Here is a 19,453-nt window from a genome sequence, read left to right as displayed (position 1 = left end):
CTTTAGCTTTAACCCTAATTGACTCCACCTGGTCCATGTAATTTATAGCCTTTAGAACACATGTGTCAGGCTCCAGTCCTGGCAGGCCAAAACATTGCAGACTTCAGTACACTGCCTCATTAAACGCACCTGATTCAGCTCAACAGCTAATTAACCAGGCCTTCATGAACTGAATCCAGAGCCTTAGATGAGGCTAACCTCCACAGCACTTTGGCCTGGAAGGTCCCCAGTTTGACTTGCCCCTTCCTTAGAAGTCCTTGATAAACGTAAAGAGGTGTGTTGAGACTTGGATTGGAGGCGAAAGCGACAGGAAGGTAGATCTCCAGGAGAAGGAGACTAACTTTCCTCAGAATGGAGTTTTGCATCAAATCTTAATTATGCATACACTGCATACGTGACATGTCACTTTACAGGGACAGACGTCTACAAGGAATGTACTTGTCCTCTGTGATGCAGTGTAAATTACTCTTCTCTCTTGTTTTATTTCATTACAAATACATAGCATTTTTGCCGAGTAGTGTTCAAGTATAAGGTTCAAATAATTCCAACATAACAGCTTTTATTGAAAAGAGAATAATTCTTTATTTAATAAGAATAATAAAACATTTAAAGTGCATAACTTACATATAAACACATTTCATTCAGTCCATGCTATTTACAGTGGCTGGGTAGTTTTTGTGAGGGTTATCTGTGTGCAGGCTACGTTTACATTTTTCTTGCCCTCTGGTCATCACTCAGTTTTAATTTTGTTTCTCACATAAATCTCCACATAAAGTGGCCAAACTCTACCTGTACTTATTTCTGTTCTACACAGGACGGTTTGCTCACAAACAGCCTTGCGTTACATTGGAGTATGCTCCCTTGGCATGGTATAGTGATCCGCCTGAGGGTGTGTGAAGGTCTTTGGTGTTTTGGCGATGTGGGCTGCTGTACTCGTTCCAAGATGTCTCATTCTGTTGAGGTCTTCAGCTGCCCTGAGGTTTGGCTTCTCTGGTCCAGCCTTCTTCAGGTGCCTGGACATGGTTATATATTGTCTTTCGTCATCAGTCATGTAGATAACCTGTAGGAGAAAGGAGATACACTTAGTTAAATCTGAGAACTAACATAACACCATGCCTTCATTGTAGCTTGATGTTCTCATATCTTGTCTCCTCAGAAGAATCTCCTGCAAAATCTTCTTAAAGTCAGTTTTGACTGGAAATGAAATCAAGAAGGGTGGTCCCTGACTTCTGCACAGTACTGTATAGGTTTAATCCCTGTGCCTTTTTTGTGTGTGTGTTCTGTTAACTTCAGGCTGGCTCTGGCTCTTTGTGTGGGGGTCAGAGAGTATGGGTGAAAGGTGATGACCCCTCTGGAGTGTCTGAAAACAGTAGGCGGCTCCGGGAGGCTGTCGTATAGGGTGTGTGCCCTCGCGGATACAGTGTCATTTCTCGCACACACACATTGCGGCATTCGCACCCAACTGACACGCATCTTTAAAGGTGCAATAAGCAATGTTTTTGAGTTTAGCTTGTAAGTTGCACACTACTGACTCAATGCTGATCATTCCTACCATTACTGAATAGGAAGTAACACCTTAAGCATTACAGAACATTAAAAATGGAGTTTTCTGGCATAAAGAGGGTCATTTTTTTAAAACATACCCTTCGCCTAGCATTCACTAATGTTTTTTGCTAAGAGTTAACAGAGAATATGGGTTAGTGATGTCATGCTGTGCATCACGTTATTTAGGTTTTATAGGGTTGGTAAATTGAATAAAAAACTAACTTCAGTGATTTTCACTCAATATTTCTCATTTAATGTATTGTCTTCTATTACGGTTGTAATTCATTTTGACCATTTTCCAACCTTTCGTCATCCCTTAGAATTCAACAGGCTGTTTTTGTTAGTGTTTTGAAGCCTGGTCTATCTGAATGTGCTGTGAGGTTGACTGGCTGCCCTGTTTCGGGCTTCATTCGAAAGGCAAACCAGGCTGAAACACTCCTTATAACTTCAGTGGCTAAACATTTGTAAGCTGAATATGTGTGTGTGTGTCTGTGTGTATGATTATGCTCTCTTTGTAATGAAAATGCTACTTATCGCGCTTTTAAGTAACTGTAGTGTTCCCAGCCAATTTAAAAAACACAATTCCACCTTGGTGGTCCCAGCCATTCTATAAATGATGTAAACTTTTCTGGGCCAATTTACTTTCCGATTAGTGCCTGCCTAAATTTGTTACTATCTGCTGTGCGTAAAACAGCTTCTTGAGCAGCCTAGACATCAGCCCTAAACCAGACTTGCTACATTTGCACTTGCTTATCTTATCCACAATGCGTGAATATGTATAAAACAACTGTTAGGCTACACAGGATGTGGCCAGTCATGCTGTTGGGAGCGTTGTGATTTAGTGCCACAGGGAATGCCACCCATACTTTACTGTGTGTGTGGTAGGTAGCTGGAATTGTAGATATGGGGTTGGGCCGGGGGTGGGGTGGACGTTTCCCTGTCGTGTTTGCGTCTGTCCGTTTCAGCAGTGTATGTGAGTTAACCACTCTTTTGTGATCTTTGTGAGTATGTGTCTTGTTTACTCCTCGCAGTCCAAGAGAAAGTCTAGCTGCAGCAATTACCCCCTCATTCAGTACAGAACTGTTTACCTACTGTATGTGTGTGGTTTTACTAATGCTTGAGACTAAGGCCAGCCTAATTAGAGACTCTGTTAATTAGGCCTGTTGCCCTTCGGTGAACACACACAAACACTCAGGTCACGGTGGAACGGTAAACTCCATTAAATTCTCAAACAAAACTCTCACAGTTAACAAGCAGAGTTGTCACGGACCCACTGTGGGCAGGTAAAGTATTTAGCAAATATTCACTGTCTGTTGTTTTAAGGAAGAATGCTAATAATTCTATCTGCATACTTGGTCTATTCAAATATAGCCCACTGTGTGTAACTGAGTGCTCAACTATGATAGGAAGAAAGTACACATACAGTCTTCTGTATGTGCTGCTGTTGGTGAATCTTTAACTCACCTCAGGGAAAAGGTACTCTGGAGTGTAGAGGCAGGCAGCGCTTGTGTGGGCAGTAATGTCTCCGGTACTTTCGCCTCAAATTCAGAAAATCTGAAACATAAACGTAAGTAGACATTAGTTCATTTGGATGTAACTTTGTGACTATAAACAAAAAAATGCCACAAAACTTGCTCTGATTGGAAAGTTACTCTCTCTCTCTCTCTCTCTCTCTCTATATATATATATATATATATATATATATATATATTATTGTTAATGTCCCATTAAAATTGTTTTAAAGTACAAAATAGTGGAATGTTACGTAACCTGAAAAAGTGAATACAATTTGAGTGGTTGTACCACATTTTAATGTGAATTTAATATGACGACTGCACAGGCAAGTTCTGAGAATAAACAGACCTACGTGAAGCTACACCGATTTTTCAACATTTCTGCGTAATTCAGTGGAAACAAAGCGGTGGTGATAGGAACCAAAGGTCCTGATGTCTACAACACAAATATAGCTGTATTGTTTCCACCAGTGAACCTACAAGTGCCTGAGTTTTTCTATTTAATTTTGATGATTGTAAAATAATGGAAAATCTGGAAAAGTACGTTTTCATTGGGGACTGTGTTGCATCACAACATCCTGCATGCATCCCTCTGCCATGAATGGATTAAAATACCTTTTACACCAAAAATGTTACCACACAACTACCATAAAACAACTTTTTCCATATAACCTGGAATGGTCAAGCTTTTAGAGCTGGACGTCTGGTTCCTACCACCACTACTGTGAACAATTATGACTCAGTAAACTTCTCTAACCATAAGCCTAACTGAGCATTTCACACCAAACCACTCTGATCACCTTGTTTACAATTCAACCACAGAATTATGCAGACATTTGGGAAAATCGGTGGAGTTCCCCTTTAAGGGAAGTTTTAGACGTGTAAGGAAACATAAGGTATGTGCACAAGCGAACCGTTAAAGTAATTCGGTTAAAACCAAGCGCTGATTGGTTAACGGTGTAAGCGGCTCCCCTCTGCTGATCGCCGATTGGATAATCGGCCTGGCGCGCAGATAGAGCTGTAGAGAGGGTTGAAGCGACTTTATCTGTGTGAGTATCTTTAACTAAAGGCGACGTGACCGCAGTAAAAGCTACAATTACCCCCCAAACACACCTTTTCTCTTCATGCTCTCTGCGGTAGCCATATGCTAATATCTATTGTGTTCTACAGTGTGATTAACAATAGACGGCGGTGCTCGAGCGCCCGCGGGCAGGAGATTCGTTTCGTGTTGTGGGGGGTATGGAGGTCCTAATATGTAAAAATTCCATTCTTATGAATAAAGGTGGGTAATCCAGGTCCAGAAATAAAAACCCTCCCCAGGATTTTGTTCCAACTGCCTGAACACCTTTGCGGCAAGTTTGAGCAAATTAGAGAAGTCAAGCAGTTGGAACAAAATCCTGGGGAGGGTTTTCACTTTATTTGGACCTGGACTACCCATCTCTACTTATGAATAAGCGAATGTCTTTTTGTCAGAAGGAAAGACAGCCTAAAAATGTCCTCAGTGCACTTCAGGAAACTGTCCAGTCAGCCGTATCACATTTCAGAGGGAACCTGTTTTCAGAAGCACTCGCTCATTTTCAGCGCTAGTTTGTGTTAAGACTGTGCTGCCGTTATTTTCGCGGAGCCATTGTCTGGGGTTTTGGAGGAGGGGGAGAGGAATTTATAAAGCCTGTAAGTTACCAAGAGCTCCGTTTAACATGCTGCCTAATCTCGCTCTTAATCTCCTAAACGGTGACAGCGAAGTCACTTCTGGTTGCAGGCTTTTTAAACGGCTTAGCGAATTGAAGAATGAACGGGACATGAACCCAAAAACGCCTTTAGGTGTGAATGTTAGCGGCTCCTCGGTGACCGACGGCGCTTCTCCGGTTTCCTCTCAAGCACCACTTAAGAAAAGCCAATGACCCCAAACCTGCGGTCAGTGAACCCTCTCTCTCTCTCAATCTCCACGGCCCAGCAACCGTGTGGCAGCACTTTATATTTGAGCAGGAATCAAAACAAACAATTTCACCGCATTCTTGGGGCCACTTTGGTTCTGGGAACCAGCTACTTCACAGACTAAAGGCTGAACGAGCTGAGAAGTGCTGAGTGGCCGGTGTGAACTCTTCCAGTCAGCGTCGGTTTGGATGCGCACGGTACCATCATCATACATAACCTTACCAACCTCTTACCTTCAGTGTGACAGTCTTGACAACATTAACCTACAGAGCACCTTTACGAAGCGTTCTTTGTAATTTTTAGAAAAAATATTTTGTCCCAAAGTCGTCGTTTTGTATATAAAAAAAAACAAACCAACCATTAAATAAATAAATAATCGCGAAAACCCCGAGCTCGTGCGTGTACCGTTAACGGTCAACGGCCACAGCATCGTAGCGCTACAGTTCAGTACCAGAGCAAGTGTCTGCCACACCTGATCCCGGGGGCTCAGACCAACAGCTAAGAGTTCTGACTCAAAAAAAAAAAGTTTCTCTAGAGGCGCAAAAACATCGATTTTCTGTCAGCGGAACGCTTCAACTAGCCACTTATACGTCAAGAAAGCGCTAAAAGCGATTTCCTTACCTGGCTTCTTTGCGCTGGTTAGCATCACGGCTACAGCTAGCAGGAGTAGCAGCAGGTAGAGCGGCTGGAGGACCCTCATACTGCTCTGTGGGTAGTTCTGAGTCTTAGCTCGCCCTCGGTGAAGAAAAAATGTGAGATATTTTTTTTTCTAGCTTCGTTCTGCACCTTCTCCTCGCTTGTCACTCTTCTTTCTCCCTTTGGTACAAGGTGAAGGATCAGGTCACTGAGGAGAAGTCCAGCAATGAGAAATCCTCCACGAGCCCCTTGGGATGTCCTTTCTCCCAGTGCCTTGTGCTCTCCCCTTTTCTCTCTGGATGGATGGATGACCTGTGGTCAGTGTGAATGTCCACTCTGAACAATTGTGGGTGCTCCCCCTCTTTAAACAGAGAGGGAGAGGAGGCGGAGAAAGAAAGAGGGAAGAACCCAGGAGCAGAAGGAAGGGTGTATGATAGGTACCCCAAGACTGGGTGGGGACAAGGGACACCCCTCTCACACACACACACACACACACACACACACACACACACACACACACACACACACACACACTCCCACACACTTTGCATTGCACATATTGACCCCACATGTAGAAGGTAATGGGGTTGACAGGAAGGCACCTTCCCCCGCTATGCCTGACTTTAAGTGGGGGGGTTTGGAAGATACTGAAAGGTTGTAAGGGTCTGTTGCACAAAAAGAGATGGTGGTTATGTGGTTTATTGAGGTCACCGTCAGAAATAGTAGTTTTAAGTAGCACTAGAGTGTGTGTACATATACAGTATTTTAACACGTTTAGAGCTGGGAGTCAAGCCAAAATGGGCAAGTTACGCAGTGTATAGATTCAGTAAGCTCTGTATCATATTGTTAGTCCAGAACTGATGGCAGTGAATTCTCTTGTATTAAGACATTGCCTAGTTTAGTAGTGCAGTAAAGACATTCCCAGCTTATTTATTACAGTTACAGCAAATTGCCTTGGCCTGTTTTAGACTCCATTCCTGTTTTTAGGGGTGAAAATGTGGAATATTTACATCACCACTTTGAGGTGATGAGGTTACTACAGCCAAGGTTTAAGGACTGCGTTAAAGTGAATGGGCAGGCATGCGTTTGAGTTTATGACCGACTCTGTGAGTAGTTGGGTGTGTTTATCAAGACTAGTTTTGGTTAGACATTATTGCACCACTGGTCAATGAGGTGTGTTTGTGTGTGTGTGTTTGATGGTCAGTCCGGCCAGCAAGGTGTGTGTGTGCGTGTGTGCGCGAACGAGCTGCGAAGCGCTGTCCATAGCTGTTGGATCTATGAGCTCTCACTGCCACTAATGAGCTGCTATTGACCTCCACTACACTACTGAGAACAAAACCTCACGCCAGGAGAGCCAGCCTTACGCGAACACACACATACACACTCTTCAGATACACAACTAGACATTAGTTCTGAGCAGCTGCTGACCATTAGGGAGACCAGACCTTGGATGTGAATGTGTGTGCCTTCAAAAATATACTTGACTTCTAAGGGCAAGAAATTCCATTGTACCTTCCTTAAAGCTAGATAAATCAAACGGTTAACACGTTTGTAGATGGGAAAGAACAATAAGTATATTATTTATATAAAACATGTTCAGAAAAGATAAAAAAAGAATAAACACAAAATACAAAAGACAGTTAATCTGTTTAAGTCAAGCTGTTAAATAATGTATGCATGATCTGAATCAGACAAATTTTTGTACCAAACAATCGGTAATCAGCCAATTTATTACTTTGATTTTAGATAATCTATTGATCATTTTTTTCTAAAATATTGTGCTGTATTTTAATGCTGCTGCTGCACCTATAGCCCAATGTTGTACCATAGTTTTGTATGACTCACTGTGTTAAACTTTTAATGTGGCAATCTATTATCTAATTTATGTAATTTAAGTGGGCAGCTAATTTTATATACGTAAATGACCATAAATTAAATGGGGTCATGCAACGTGACCTATAGCTTATTCGCAAGACACCTTAGGCCACTGTATTCTACTAAGAGTTGTTTTAGTGTAAATACTGACCCTAGACACTATGTAGTGTGGCCCTTTTAAGTCTTCATTCCTGTCAGTGTTTCTTGCTCATTCTCTTATTTTTTACTGCCATTCTTTTCCTCAGCTGACTCAGCAGGGGTCTTGAACCGAATTGAACAGAATCTGCCTAATATTATGCATATATATATATATATATATATATATATATATATATATGCGTAATATTAGGCAAGTTCTATTACATACAAATTGTATTTTATACAAATTGCCCAATATTATGCACACACACGCATATATATATATATATATATATATATATATACATATATATGTGCATAATATTAGGCAAATTCTGTTGTAGATGTATGGAATGCTTTCTAATTCAAAGCTTGATCTCTTCAGCTTTACAGGTTTCAAAAAATACTATGGTTTAAAAGTTTGCACTCAGTAATATATAAAGCCTGTCTAGTAGCAGATAAATGCTTAAAATGATTCAAGAAAATCAGGCAGAAAACCTGATAATTTCTATAAATTGATAATTTATTCTTAAATACCTTTTTATAATGCAAAATGCTTGAATATGACATAGAAAAATATGTTATTACTATTTAAATCTGTATTGTAAGTTTTTATTGCATGTAAAAGAATGAAGAGAAAATCTTAAGGTCTTTCAAACTTTTGATCGATAGTGTAATATAAATTCACATGAGTATTAAAGAGCTGGACAAAAATTAAGCCAGTTTTGTAGATGAGGTGTCAGTGACGATAACTGAGAAAGACGTGTAACACTGGGAATAAAGTTATAATACAATTATAATAGAATTGTGTCATTCAACAGTTATAATCAAATCACAAGGCAGGTAACATCACAAGATTACTGCAAATAGTTTACATTATAATTACATTATATAACAACCGGTTATTCCACGAAAAAGTCTTAAAAATACTTTCTGTATGTAGTTTGTCACAATTACAGCAAAACCTGTTGTCCTAAAACCTTTATGCTGATACTTCATGACAGATGGACCAGTAAAAATACTCCAGAAAGACTCATTAATAAAGTTATAGGTATGTTTTTTTCCTTCTCCTGGAAAGTTGTGATATTTCAATATTTCGGTGTACATAGTTTAAGCTATTGTAGAATAGAACACCAGTTATGAATATGACAAGTGATTCCAAACTTTCGAACTGTAGCGTATGCTAAACGGTTTGTTCAGTAGTTGGTTGCTTAAATGAAGGGTCTAGTCAGCAGACAGGGCGTGTTCTCTTTTCGGGTGTGCATTACGACTGTCCAGTGTGATGCTAAACCGGACAGATACTGCACTCTGGATGTGTTATGGGTCCAGTATTGTAATTAGACATACAGACTCTGTGTCTCTTTCTCTCCGACTCGCTCTCACTTTCTGTGTGTGCGTATGTGTGTGTGTGTGTTGTAATGAGAGTCATTAATGGCTTGGCTATTGTGTAGACAACGAGTAAAACTAGAATGATATGCTAATGATGTCTCAGCCCCATCAAGCAGATAAATAGCAGCAAATATTGGACAGTTTGTCTGTGCATTAATGTGTATGAGATCTATTAGTGACTAGAAAATGGAAGTGTGTCTGTATAACAGTGTGTCTTTGTTTACGTCTCAGATTCAGCATAAGTGAGTGCTTGGGTTTATAATTAAACCCATGTGTGTGTTGGTTAAGGTTGTGTGTGCCATGTGTTTGTCCACTCCTTGACCTTTGTGTGTGTGTGTGTGTGCGTGTATGTGTGAGTGTGTGTTTGTATGTGTGTGTTCATTTATCACAACTGGAGTGTTATAGTGGGGTGGTCATGATATATGTAGGGGTTAACAGCTTTCTAGCTGGATGTTTTCTCAGACGTATGTGTGTGTGTGTGTGTGTGATTTTGCTTTCCTTCATTTTAGAGAAAAAAATGTTCTCTTTTTAAAAACTTCAAACCTGCAAACAGAGAGCCATTTTGATTTCGGTGATAAAGTTAGGATTGGGATTAGGCTTTGATAATTCTTTTACTTTATTCTTTTCATGTCATTTTTTGATGAATGGACCAAAAGAAATGTGGAAATGTTTAAATTACTTGATAGATATCTGTTTATATGTCTGTGTGTGTCTCGTTTTCATCACCAGTGCCCCTTCTCCATTGTTCCAAACAATGGTTATATACTCACGTCTTTGTCATATGTTTCAGGTCTTCCATCATCGTAGCCACTTCAAACATATAACCTGTGGATTCTTGTTACAAGAGCGGAACTGTAGTTTTCAACTTTGCTGTTGCTTTTGTCAGTTTGCTGCTTGTTGATCGCTTCATAGATATACCATGAGCACTGTTAAAAAATGAACATTAACTTAGAAGTTAATAATGTTGTGTTTTTTTCTTTTCCTGTAAAGTTACCATTTTGTAGATATGTGGGCTTTTCTGATAGTCACGAGTCTGCTGACAGTGCTGAAAGTATCACCTTAAAAGCTGTATGAGAATGAGAGTGCTACAGTCATGGATTCTATTATAGCAACAAACAGTGTGTGAGCAGCTGGGCTTCAGTCTGCACTACTATGCATGGTTTAAAAAGTCCAAATAGGAAAATGCGTGTATATATGTGTCTGTATGTGTCTCCAGTTTCATTACCAGTGTCCATTGTTCCAAACATTTGTATATATCCGATATTTTCCTGAACTTCACCCTTTCCCATGATTCAGTTTTTCTTTTCTGATTAGTGTTTGTTCGTAATGAATGCAACAGTGGACATGCATTGCCTTGTTTTGTTTTTGTTGTAGAAGGCCAGAAATACTACGTGCTTGCTTAGTAAATGCACTTTGAGAAGTTGTGGTGACCATGTTTTAACAGTACCCCACCAATCATTGCTTTACTTTGTCCTAGCCATGAACGAATGTCAAATGTAGTATCTCATTACGCCTTAAGGCTTTCAGGATGTCTAGACTGGAAATGTCATTTGTTCTTGTCAAGTCAGCTGCTTTATTGACAGAGCTGTCCAGTAGAGGTTCTGGGGTGTTTAATAGCCTGTATAACATGTCATGTTATATGTTCAATAGCATGATATTGCCCTGGTGTTTGCATCTGCTATTTTACCTGTATCTTTCTGTTTTACTAGCTAGGTATCTCTTTCAGTAAGTGAAACAACAAATAGTATTGAGTTACTCTCCAAATTGTTTACTGGAAGGCTCATAGAAATCCAAGATTCTCCAGACCCATTTTAAGGTGGAACAGCAGAGCGACTCGGCACGTCAAAAAAAAAAATGGTGTGTTGCACTGCACTGCATCGCACTCTGCCACTCACAGCTGGTGTCGAACACTTATTTGATTATAATGGGAAATGTGAGTGTTTTGGTTTTTTCATTGTCACGTGCCTGTGGCGTTTGCTGTTAGAACAAGTTTACAAGTCAAATCAAACATCAGATTGTGACTTGAGTTTAGCTATATTGATATAGTGAACTTTTTTGTGCTGTGTATTTTATGATCCAAACATGCATCCTCTTTTAAGGATATTTCAGTTTTAAAGCCAGTTTCTTGTCCTTCTTCTTTGGTATGGAATGGAGCACAGAGGCACCAGAGCACAGTGTTTGGGGATCAGCTGATTTTCAAAACACATACTATCTAATAACAATTTCAAATTTTGTCGAATTATTGTGGCAGAGACAACACCACGTTATATTAGGGCTCATGTTTGAATCTTGCAGTCTGTACCAGATCCAATTAATTCTTTGTTTCAGTAAAAAAATCTTGAGTAAGCGCTACTGCAATTCTAGCATGAGCAGAAACAGAAAACCTACAAATGGAAATAGTGAAGCGTCATGACATAGGGAGTTTTCAGGGGAATCATGGATATGGTTCAGCTCGTCCATGATTGTAGCCGCTCGCTTTTAGTCATATAGCTTGTGGATTCTTGTTACACGAAGGAAACTGTAGTTTTCAGCTATTGAAAGCTATTATACAGCTATTTTACTGTCTATTGCTTTTGTTAGTTTGCTGCTTGATGACTGATCCATAACAAATATACATTAACTTCCATTACAAGTTAGTAATGTTTTATCCTTGTGCTGTAAGGTTACCATTTTGGAGATACAAGGTCTTGTTTCAACAGTCACAAGTCAGCTGAAAGTGCTGAAGGTAATGCTTTAAAAGCCTTTTAAAAGCTGTATGAGAATGAGAGTGCTACAGTCATGGATTCTATTATAGTAACATACAGTGTGTGAGCAGCTGGGCTTCAAACTAGGAAAATGCGCGATGGTGTAAAAGTGGCATTCATTTATTGTGATACTGACTTCTGCCTAAGTCAGTGTTTGAGATGTAAACAAAATCATTCAGAGTGGTGGGTTGTAAAGAAACTCATCCAGTCAGTTTTCTTTAGGTGGTGATGTTGGTAACCAGCAGTTGTAGACATTTTATTTACTATACAAAATGACTAGTGAGCCTACAAATGTGAGTTTTTACATGCGATTTAGAAAATGGTAGTCATGAACCAGAAGAAAGGCCTTGATTTAATTTTGTGTGAATTACCCTATAATGTGTTAACTTGGGTATACAGTATATACAGTAACATGCAAAAGTTTGGGTACCCCCCCGGGCAAATGACGTTTTGTTGATTTTTCTAAAGTCTTGTTTGTAGCCAGGAGCTTATATATGGGCCATTTGTATGGCCCCCATAATCCTAACCACCTATAAAAAGCAGACATCTGCTTGTTTTTGTGAATGTTTTTCGTGCTAGCATTAGTTGTAGCATTAACACATACCTAGCATTACTTGGCATACCATGGTCACCACAGATGCTGAGCAACCATATTAAACATCCACTTTGCCAAGTGTGTGCGAGCTTGTGTGTGTGTGTGTGTGTGTGACTGTGAGTACACATTCTCCAAGCTTTTTTCATGCCAATTAGGATTAGAACTCAGCATGCAGCTAATGGATGAGGCAGTGAGAGAGACAGCCCAACGGCCCAACACTTCAACTCTAAAGCCCTGCCTTTAACCCCCATCTGAGCTCTGTGTGTGTGTGTGTGTGTGTGTGTGTCTGTCTGTCTGGGTGCGTGTGCATTCACCCTTGGGGACACTATTTACTGCTTTATGATGTTTGCAAAAATGTTGGCCCCGGATGTCATGCATTCCACATGTACTACTAGAGAGTGTTTCCGTAGTGGGATTTCTAACTCTTCTCGTAGATACATTGTCCTGAGCTGAACTTTTATTCTCTTGATTTGAATATGCTAATACGGTTACATTGTTATCCCCCAAACACCTGGTATCCATGTAGGCTAGTGCCAAAAGAGTAGGGATGAGGTTGTAAGTTTCAGATTTTCAAAGAATACTCCAGCTTTTCAACTCTATCTGCTGCATCTAAGCACATTGGCACTGTTGACCAAAACCCTTGTATCTCCGTTTTTGTAATGTTTTGCTTTTTAGTGTAATTTGAAATTAATTAATTTCCAGTTACCCTTTGCATGTTATGTTAAAGTTTCATGATGAACGCACCACACACACACACACACACACATTTTCTAAGCCGCTTCTCCCTTGGGGGGGGGGGGTGCTGGAGCCTATGCCAGCGGTCATCGGGCGGAAGGCAGGATACACCCTGGACAGGTCGCCAGTCCATTGCAGGGCAGATGAATGCACCAATCAAAATGATTCAACATTTCCTGTGGGGAAAAATATGGTTACAAGTTAAGAATGTTTCTCCTTGTTCTATGAAGTTCACATTTGAAATATTCAGTTTTGCAGCAGTGACAATATGCTGGATTGGATTGAACAGTAACTTGGATGAGTTTCCCTGTACTTTAAAACACACACACAAAAAAAAAACGACTCCAAATTCACTTCTTGACTAGAATCCATTGGGCAGGTGAACGAAGAACTGTTGTCCATGGCAATTGAATGTATGTTAATACGGCAGATAAGCTTTAGGTTGTAAAGGAGTATCTGTGCTACAGTTTCATTCTAAACCAAGTTCCATTACAGTTCCATTATTATTATTATTATTAAGTGGCATCAATTCAGTTGGAGAATGTTTTACCCCATTATCCTGTTTTCAGGGGGCTTTAGGCTTCTTGATAGTTTGTTTAGTATTCCTCTGATTGTATCCCTACATCTTGTTGCTTGCCATCCTCTCCCTCTTTTACCTCCGACTTTTCATACACATTTGTCTTTTTTCCAATGAAGTGGTTCTTCTCACCATGTGTGTAAAAATAAGAGAGGTACAGTTTAGGTAAGTAGTTCAAATCTGAACAGCACATAGTGCAGTGCTGGTGGTAATTTATTCATTCATTTGTGCATATTTATTTAATTCCATATAGTCAAATTTTGGTTTTATAAAGAAATATGAGAGATTTAATAAAAATATCAATTAATTTAACACCTGGGGCAAAATTATTTTAACCCCTTACATGGCAATGGGCCCACAAGCCAGCCCAAAGTTTTATTACACACATATGTAACCAAAGAACAGCTCCATTTGCACTGAATTCCTTATAGTCTTAGTATGTAATAAGCCTGGGGTTTTAAGAGGTAGTATATATTAGTGCTTTTGAAACACTTCAAGTACAATTGAACAAAACTGCAGTAGTACTGAAAACCGTAATCCGACTTAGTTACTAATTGTGATCAAATACTATGGTCTTGTCCTGGCTCTAATAAATCCAATGTGGGTAAATATGAGACTTAGAGAGAGAGATGGAACAATAGAAAGACAATTATGAAGAAAAGCATGAAGGAATGAAGCGGTTAATTGAACACAAAGACTCTGGTTCATGTTTCATTGCATGCAATACGAGGCACACAGTAAGTGCAGGTAGTAAAGTAAACATATGTGTGTTCTCCCCATCTGTGACAGGTGCAGCCACTGAGTCTGCTGTGTGTGTGTGTGTGTGTGTGTGTGTGTGTGTGTGTGTCTCTCTCAGTCAGTCAGTCTGTCTTGTCTGCTTGTCGGTCTGTGTCACAGTGTTTACTTTGTTAGGGATTAGATGTCGTTACTGGGATTAACCTGCCTCCTCAAGTAATCCCTCACTTGAGAAGCAGAGGTTACTGACTCTGCATATACACACACCCATTAGCGTTATATAGGCATCGCTATCAGTAATCAATCACAAAATAACCGAGAGCTGTCTCACAGCTTTCTGCACAAGATCTTTGTTCATGTAGTGCAGACTACAAAGTAGATTGCATGTTTAGACTATAAATAGAATAAAAATACTTAAGCTTTTTCAAGGACACCTGTAGGAATGGCTACAGCAACCAAAAATTAATCTGTATTAATGAAGTAGCCTTGAAAATGAGTCACAAAGCAGTAGTGTGTTTTGAAAGGGTTTTTTGCCCCACCTACTGTAGCCCTTCCTGTCACAGTTGTTGTCTGAGTCAATGACAATATGGACAACATACTAGTATTGTGATTATATTCTTGCGTATTGCAATCATGATATGCCACGTATTAGAAACACTCATCTGGAACTGGTTGACCGGTCAAGATGGGCATAGTGCTGAGTAAAAGCACTGTAGAATGCTCACTTGCATAAGGCAATATTCTATGGAGCCAGTATCACAATAACAGTGTAATTTTGCTTCACAATAAACAATCTTTTTTACCAAGGCAGCCAAAAATACTAGCTTTACTGTCCAAACAGGGGTTTGAACCCTGATCTCTTGCAAACAATGCTGTAACATTATACCCACTATACCAGGGGTTCTTAAACATCACAAGTTGACCTTAAAATTAATACCAAACTGAGACTCAAAAAGAAAATTAGTACTATGCTGGGTTTAGGAAATAGCTCAACATATCAGCTCTGTTCTACATGTCATTCCTAGCCATGCTTAGCTTATGGATGGGAGTAAGGAGGACTCTGGTTATTTATAAATAAATTATGAATGGTTATTTATTGTGTGGATGTAACAAAACCTACATACAACTGCAAGTTGCAGTTAAGTTGTTGGTAGGATAGTAGTGCTCACAGCCTGACATGCTGAATCATTGAGTCATAATGTAGTTGTCATAGTTATCGAAGCTGGTGGCAGATGGCAACAATCTGATGTAAATGAAAGATTCCCAAAGCTAAAATGTCTTGTATTATGTAGATAAACCATAAATAAAGCACAGTATGGCCTAGCACATTGAAGCAAGTGCCCTAAAACAGGCTTCCTTAGTAGAGCGTAAGAGAGAAGATAGGCCCTTTGTAGGGAGTGAGTGAACTTGTGAACTGCTCAAGGCCAAACGGCCAGAGTGGAAAAGTACTAGCGAGCGTTAGGAGGTACCTGGCACAAAGTTTTTTTAAAAAAAATAAATCAAGCTAGGCCTGGAAATAATGGTTTCCACAAAAACCCCATATGATGGATATGTGGAGGACAATTTGGATATAAGGGTAGTGTCAGGACAATGGGAGACATCAAAAAAGAGGTGGGGTGTGATCACCCCACCTGCACTGAGAGTATAAAATATGTGAATATTCCCTGTATAATGAGAGTGTGTGTCCGAAGACCATTGGAAGAACATTCTCCATGCTCAAAGAAAGAATAAAGGACCTGCGCAAGAGTCTTCTTGTATTTCTTAGTTTGTTCGATTCTTTTATTTTCTTTCAACAAACTATTGAATTAATTTTATTTTACAAATCAGAAATAATACTTAGGCTTGGTGGTCAAACAAGTGTCGAGGAATGACAAATCCTTCTGAAATATTATACATGCCTATTAAAAAGGCTCATGTATGGTCTGAAGGTCTAGCTGTGCACATGCCTGACAAGTAACAAATGATATATTGTGCAGCCACATTGGACGGATGTAATTTGTTACTCTTATTTTGCGGATTAAACTCTTTACCCCATACACATATAGGCACCCTAGGCCTGTCATGAATGATCAGTGAAGACCGGATTTCAATCAATTCTTAATATAATCATCCTTGTTTCACCTTGCCCCTTGGAACTGAGTTACGATAGGTAATAATTGAAATCTTCCCTATGAAATGGGACAAACATCAAATAAAGAACATCATTAACAGGCTACTAGCGGTGCTCTGTAGGTGACCCCTGCCAGTCTGCAGTGATAGCAGAGGAGCAGTAAAATGAGCAACATTGCTGCTTGTCTTTAGTTAATTTAGGGCATCAAATGCTTTCAAAGAGGGTTAATTATTTATCACTCACCCCTAAGTCTTTGGTGATATGAAGTTGAGGTCAGCTTTTCACCAGCTTCTTGTTTAAATTTTCCCACTCTACCTTAAACGGAGCAACAGATACATTCTGGAGCCTCCTTCGTTGATACTGTTGGACTATTTAATGTGGAACTGGCAACTTTGAACTGTGTACTGTTAGCTTGTTCATGCTTGCTATGAAGAAAAAAACCATAATAAATTGAAACAACTTTAAACAAAGACAATACGGTGGTTATTGTCATTTTTAAACTGAGAAAATACTCACATTGGTGGGTTTCTTTGGTTGCTTGTTCTGCCGTCCTGCCAGTTTTCCTTTTTTTTCACTCTGTTTGGAGTGAGCCTCTGAGAAACCTACGCTTGGAGAGCTGAGTAGCTTTAACACTTCACCCTACACCTCTATCTTAGCGTGAACGCGCAAAACAGAGGATTAAGTGCCAAGTGGTAGGGGCAAAGGTTGAAATGGGATTGGGTCCAAGTCTGGCATTTAAACTCTAAGGAAACACTGTCACACGTGGAACATTTGTTTTATGAAACTAAATTATGTTAACCATCTGGAATGTTTGAGTAAAGAAAATTAAATTAAAAAAGCCTGTGGTCAACACTCCCATTCTGCAGTGCCACTGAAATAGAGCTGAACACAAAGGAGAAATAAAACATTATCCATCTTAAAACATCGTCAATCTTTTATATGGTGATATATTAAAGAAGTTAAGGGTCTAATTCCCTTTACTGTTGGATACTGTTAACGGGAATGCTGGCACGGCTAGTTGAATGAACAAATTGACAAAGGGAAGGACGGACAGAGTGGATTGCAGTGTTTTGTTAAAGCTGTGTGGGCAGGACGAGGATACTGCTTATGTGAGTCAAGATTAAGACTGCCTGTTTTATATTGAAAGAAGAGATTTTTGGCAAAGTATATCGGCTGTTTATTGGAAAGTTATTCACAGGAATCACTTTTATACCTCTGTACAGATCCAAACGTCTTCTATCTCTGTCTCTCTGTTTATCTCACACACGCACTCACAAGCCGATCTTTCTCACACTCCTGTCCCACCCAGCAGAGGTTGAGTCCATCCCTTAAGAGCAAAAACACATGATGTTCTAATCAGAGGCCTCTCATGCACGGACCCACTCTCTTTCCTGTGTGTTCCTGTGTATAAAGTCTGAGTTGACAGTAAGAGTAGATGCCGAGAGTATTCCTCCTTCAGGCAGTGTGGGTTGAACTAAGTGTGACAGGAAGTGTTATCAGCATTGAACTTTATTGATTGTTCTTAGAGCAGATAACAGCAAGCAGCATCCTCCCATAACCTTCCTTCCTCCTTTAACCTTCCTCTAAATCCCCACTGCCTGAGTTTACAACACACACAAACTGCAATGACCCCCTCTAGAGTTTACAGCACTTATATAGTTACAAACAGGAAGCTAGCACCCAACCCTCACCCCCAACATTTTCCTCTCTTGCATGCACTCTTTCTCATAGAACCATAACCGACACAGCTAGTGTTCAGAATATGCATCTTTAGTTTTGTGCTGGAGCCACAAAGTTAATTAACGGAAACTATAAGATACCGATATCTATAAGATTTACTGTTTTTAGCCATGCACCACACTTACTGGTCTAGTTTTATAGATGACAGTTTGTCATACCTTGACAAACAATGTGAGCAAATATATTTGAGATTAACAAGTCAGCCTAGTTTTGAAGCAAGTGAGCGACGAAGTTGGCATGATGCTAATGATTGGCTATGAGTTTCCGTTACTTGTTACATACACACGAACAGTGAATTCATATTTATACATTCATTTATATGCAATGAAGGCAGAGTTTAAAGGGTAATTACTTCCACAGTAGCGTAAAAGTGGTTTACAATGTGAGGAAGAGAGACAAATTGTCCCCTCTAGGTCCTTAACAGACATTTAAGATTGATTACATCTAAGATTGATTGATTATCTTTGTAAAGGAGCTTGGTGTCTATTGTGAAACCCTCTATTGTAAGACTTGAATGCCGTCTGGTTAGCTTAGCAAGATACTGTCAAAGCTAGCTCAGCTTAAATACATTCACCATGACATTTTATTAGAACCCTGTAGAAAACCTTACTACTTATTAGAAATCACCTTGCTATGGTATAGTTAAGCAGTGGTCTGTTAGCCATCCTTTACCCTTTCATTAGCAGTCGGTTTATGGCTGCAAAGCCAAGCCTCTTCTGGCTGGATATGATTGGGTGATAGACCCCTCTCAACCTAGCAGCAACACTGAGGCAGGTAAAAATGCCAGCAACACCGTGGTGTCTCACGCACTCACCAACATCAGTCTTGTGGTCAGAAACTGACCAGTAATAAAGAAATGTGGTGGCAAATCACGCATGTTTTGGGGTGTAATGCTGTGTTCATGACACCTGGGATCACAGTTTTTCAACTCGAAGCTTCCTACTTCCTACCTTAAAGCATTTGCATCAGAACAGAATTTTGGCAAAATGTCAACTCTTTAATGGACATGGGGAGTTATTTCCATCACCTCAACTGCTAGAAGTCGGAATAAATGGACGCTCACGGTGCACTAGCATTTATTTGGCCTCTAAATGCATATATAAAATGCTCTTTAAAAGCATTTACTCTGGAATTAAAATGTGGTTTAGTGAGTTCATTTATTTAAAATGTGGATGTAAGCCAGGG

The 19,453-nt window shown here is 39.8% G+C and overlaps 1 protein-coding gene across 1 annotated transcript; it reads right to left on the bottom strand.

Annotated features, from left to right (window-relative positions):
- Positions 1-629: 629 nt before the first annotated feature.
- Positions 630-5,952, bottom strand: apela (apelin receptor early endogenous ligand). Its single transcript, XM_017709328.1, has 3 exons — positions 5,616-5,952; positions 3,010-3,099; positions 630-1,060 (listed from the first exon to the last, which is right to left on the bottom strand). Exons 1-2 carry the CDS (start codon positions 5,692-5,694, stop codon positions 3,011-3,013), a joined length of 168 nt encoding a protein of 55 aa, XP_017564817.1. The 5' UTR covers positions 5,695-5,952; the 3' UTR covers positions 630-1,060; position 3,010.
- Positions 5,953-19,453: the final 13,501 nt, after the last annotated feature.

This window comes from Pygocentrus nattereri, chromosome 22 (assembly GCF_015220715.1).
Source record: "Pygocentrus nattereri isolate fPygNat1 chromosome 22, fPygNat1.pri, whole genome shotgun sequence".
In the NCBI taxonomy this organism is placed as follows: domain Eukaryota; kingdom Metazoa; phylum Chordata; class Actinopteri; order Characiformes; family Serrasalmidae; genus Pygocentrus; species Pygocentrus nattereri.
Note: the sequence above shows the minus strand (reverse complement) of the source record. Positions and strands in the feature narration are given on the sequence as shown.

Coding starts and splice junctions, on each gene's coding strand:
- apela (XM_017709328.1), bottom strand. CDS start 5,694: ATGAGGGTCCTCCAGCCGCTCTACCTGCTGCTACTCCTGCTAGCTGTA. Junction 3,100..5,615: donor AACCAGCGCAAAGAAGCCAG/GTAAGGAAATCG, acceptor TTTATGTTTCAG/ATTTTCTGAATTTGAGGCGA.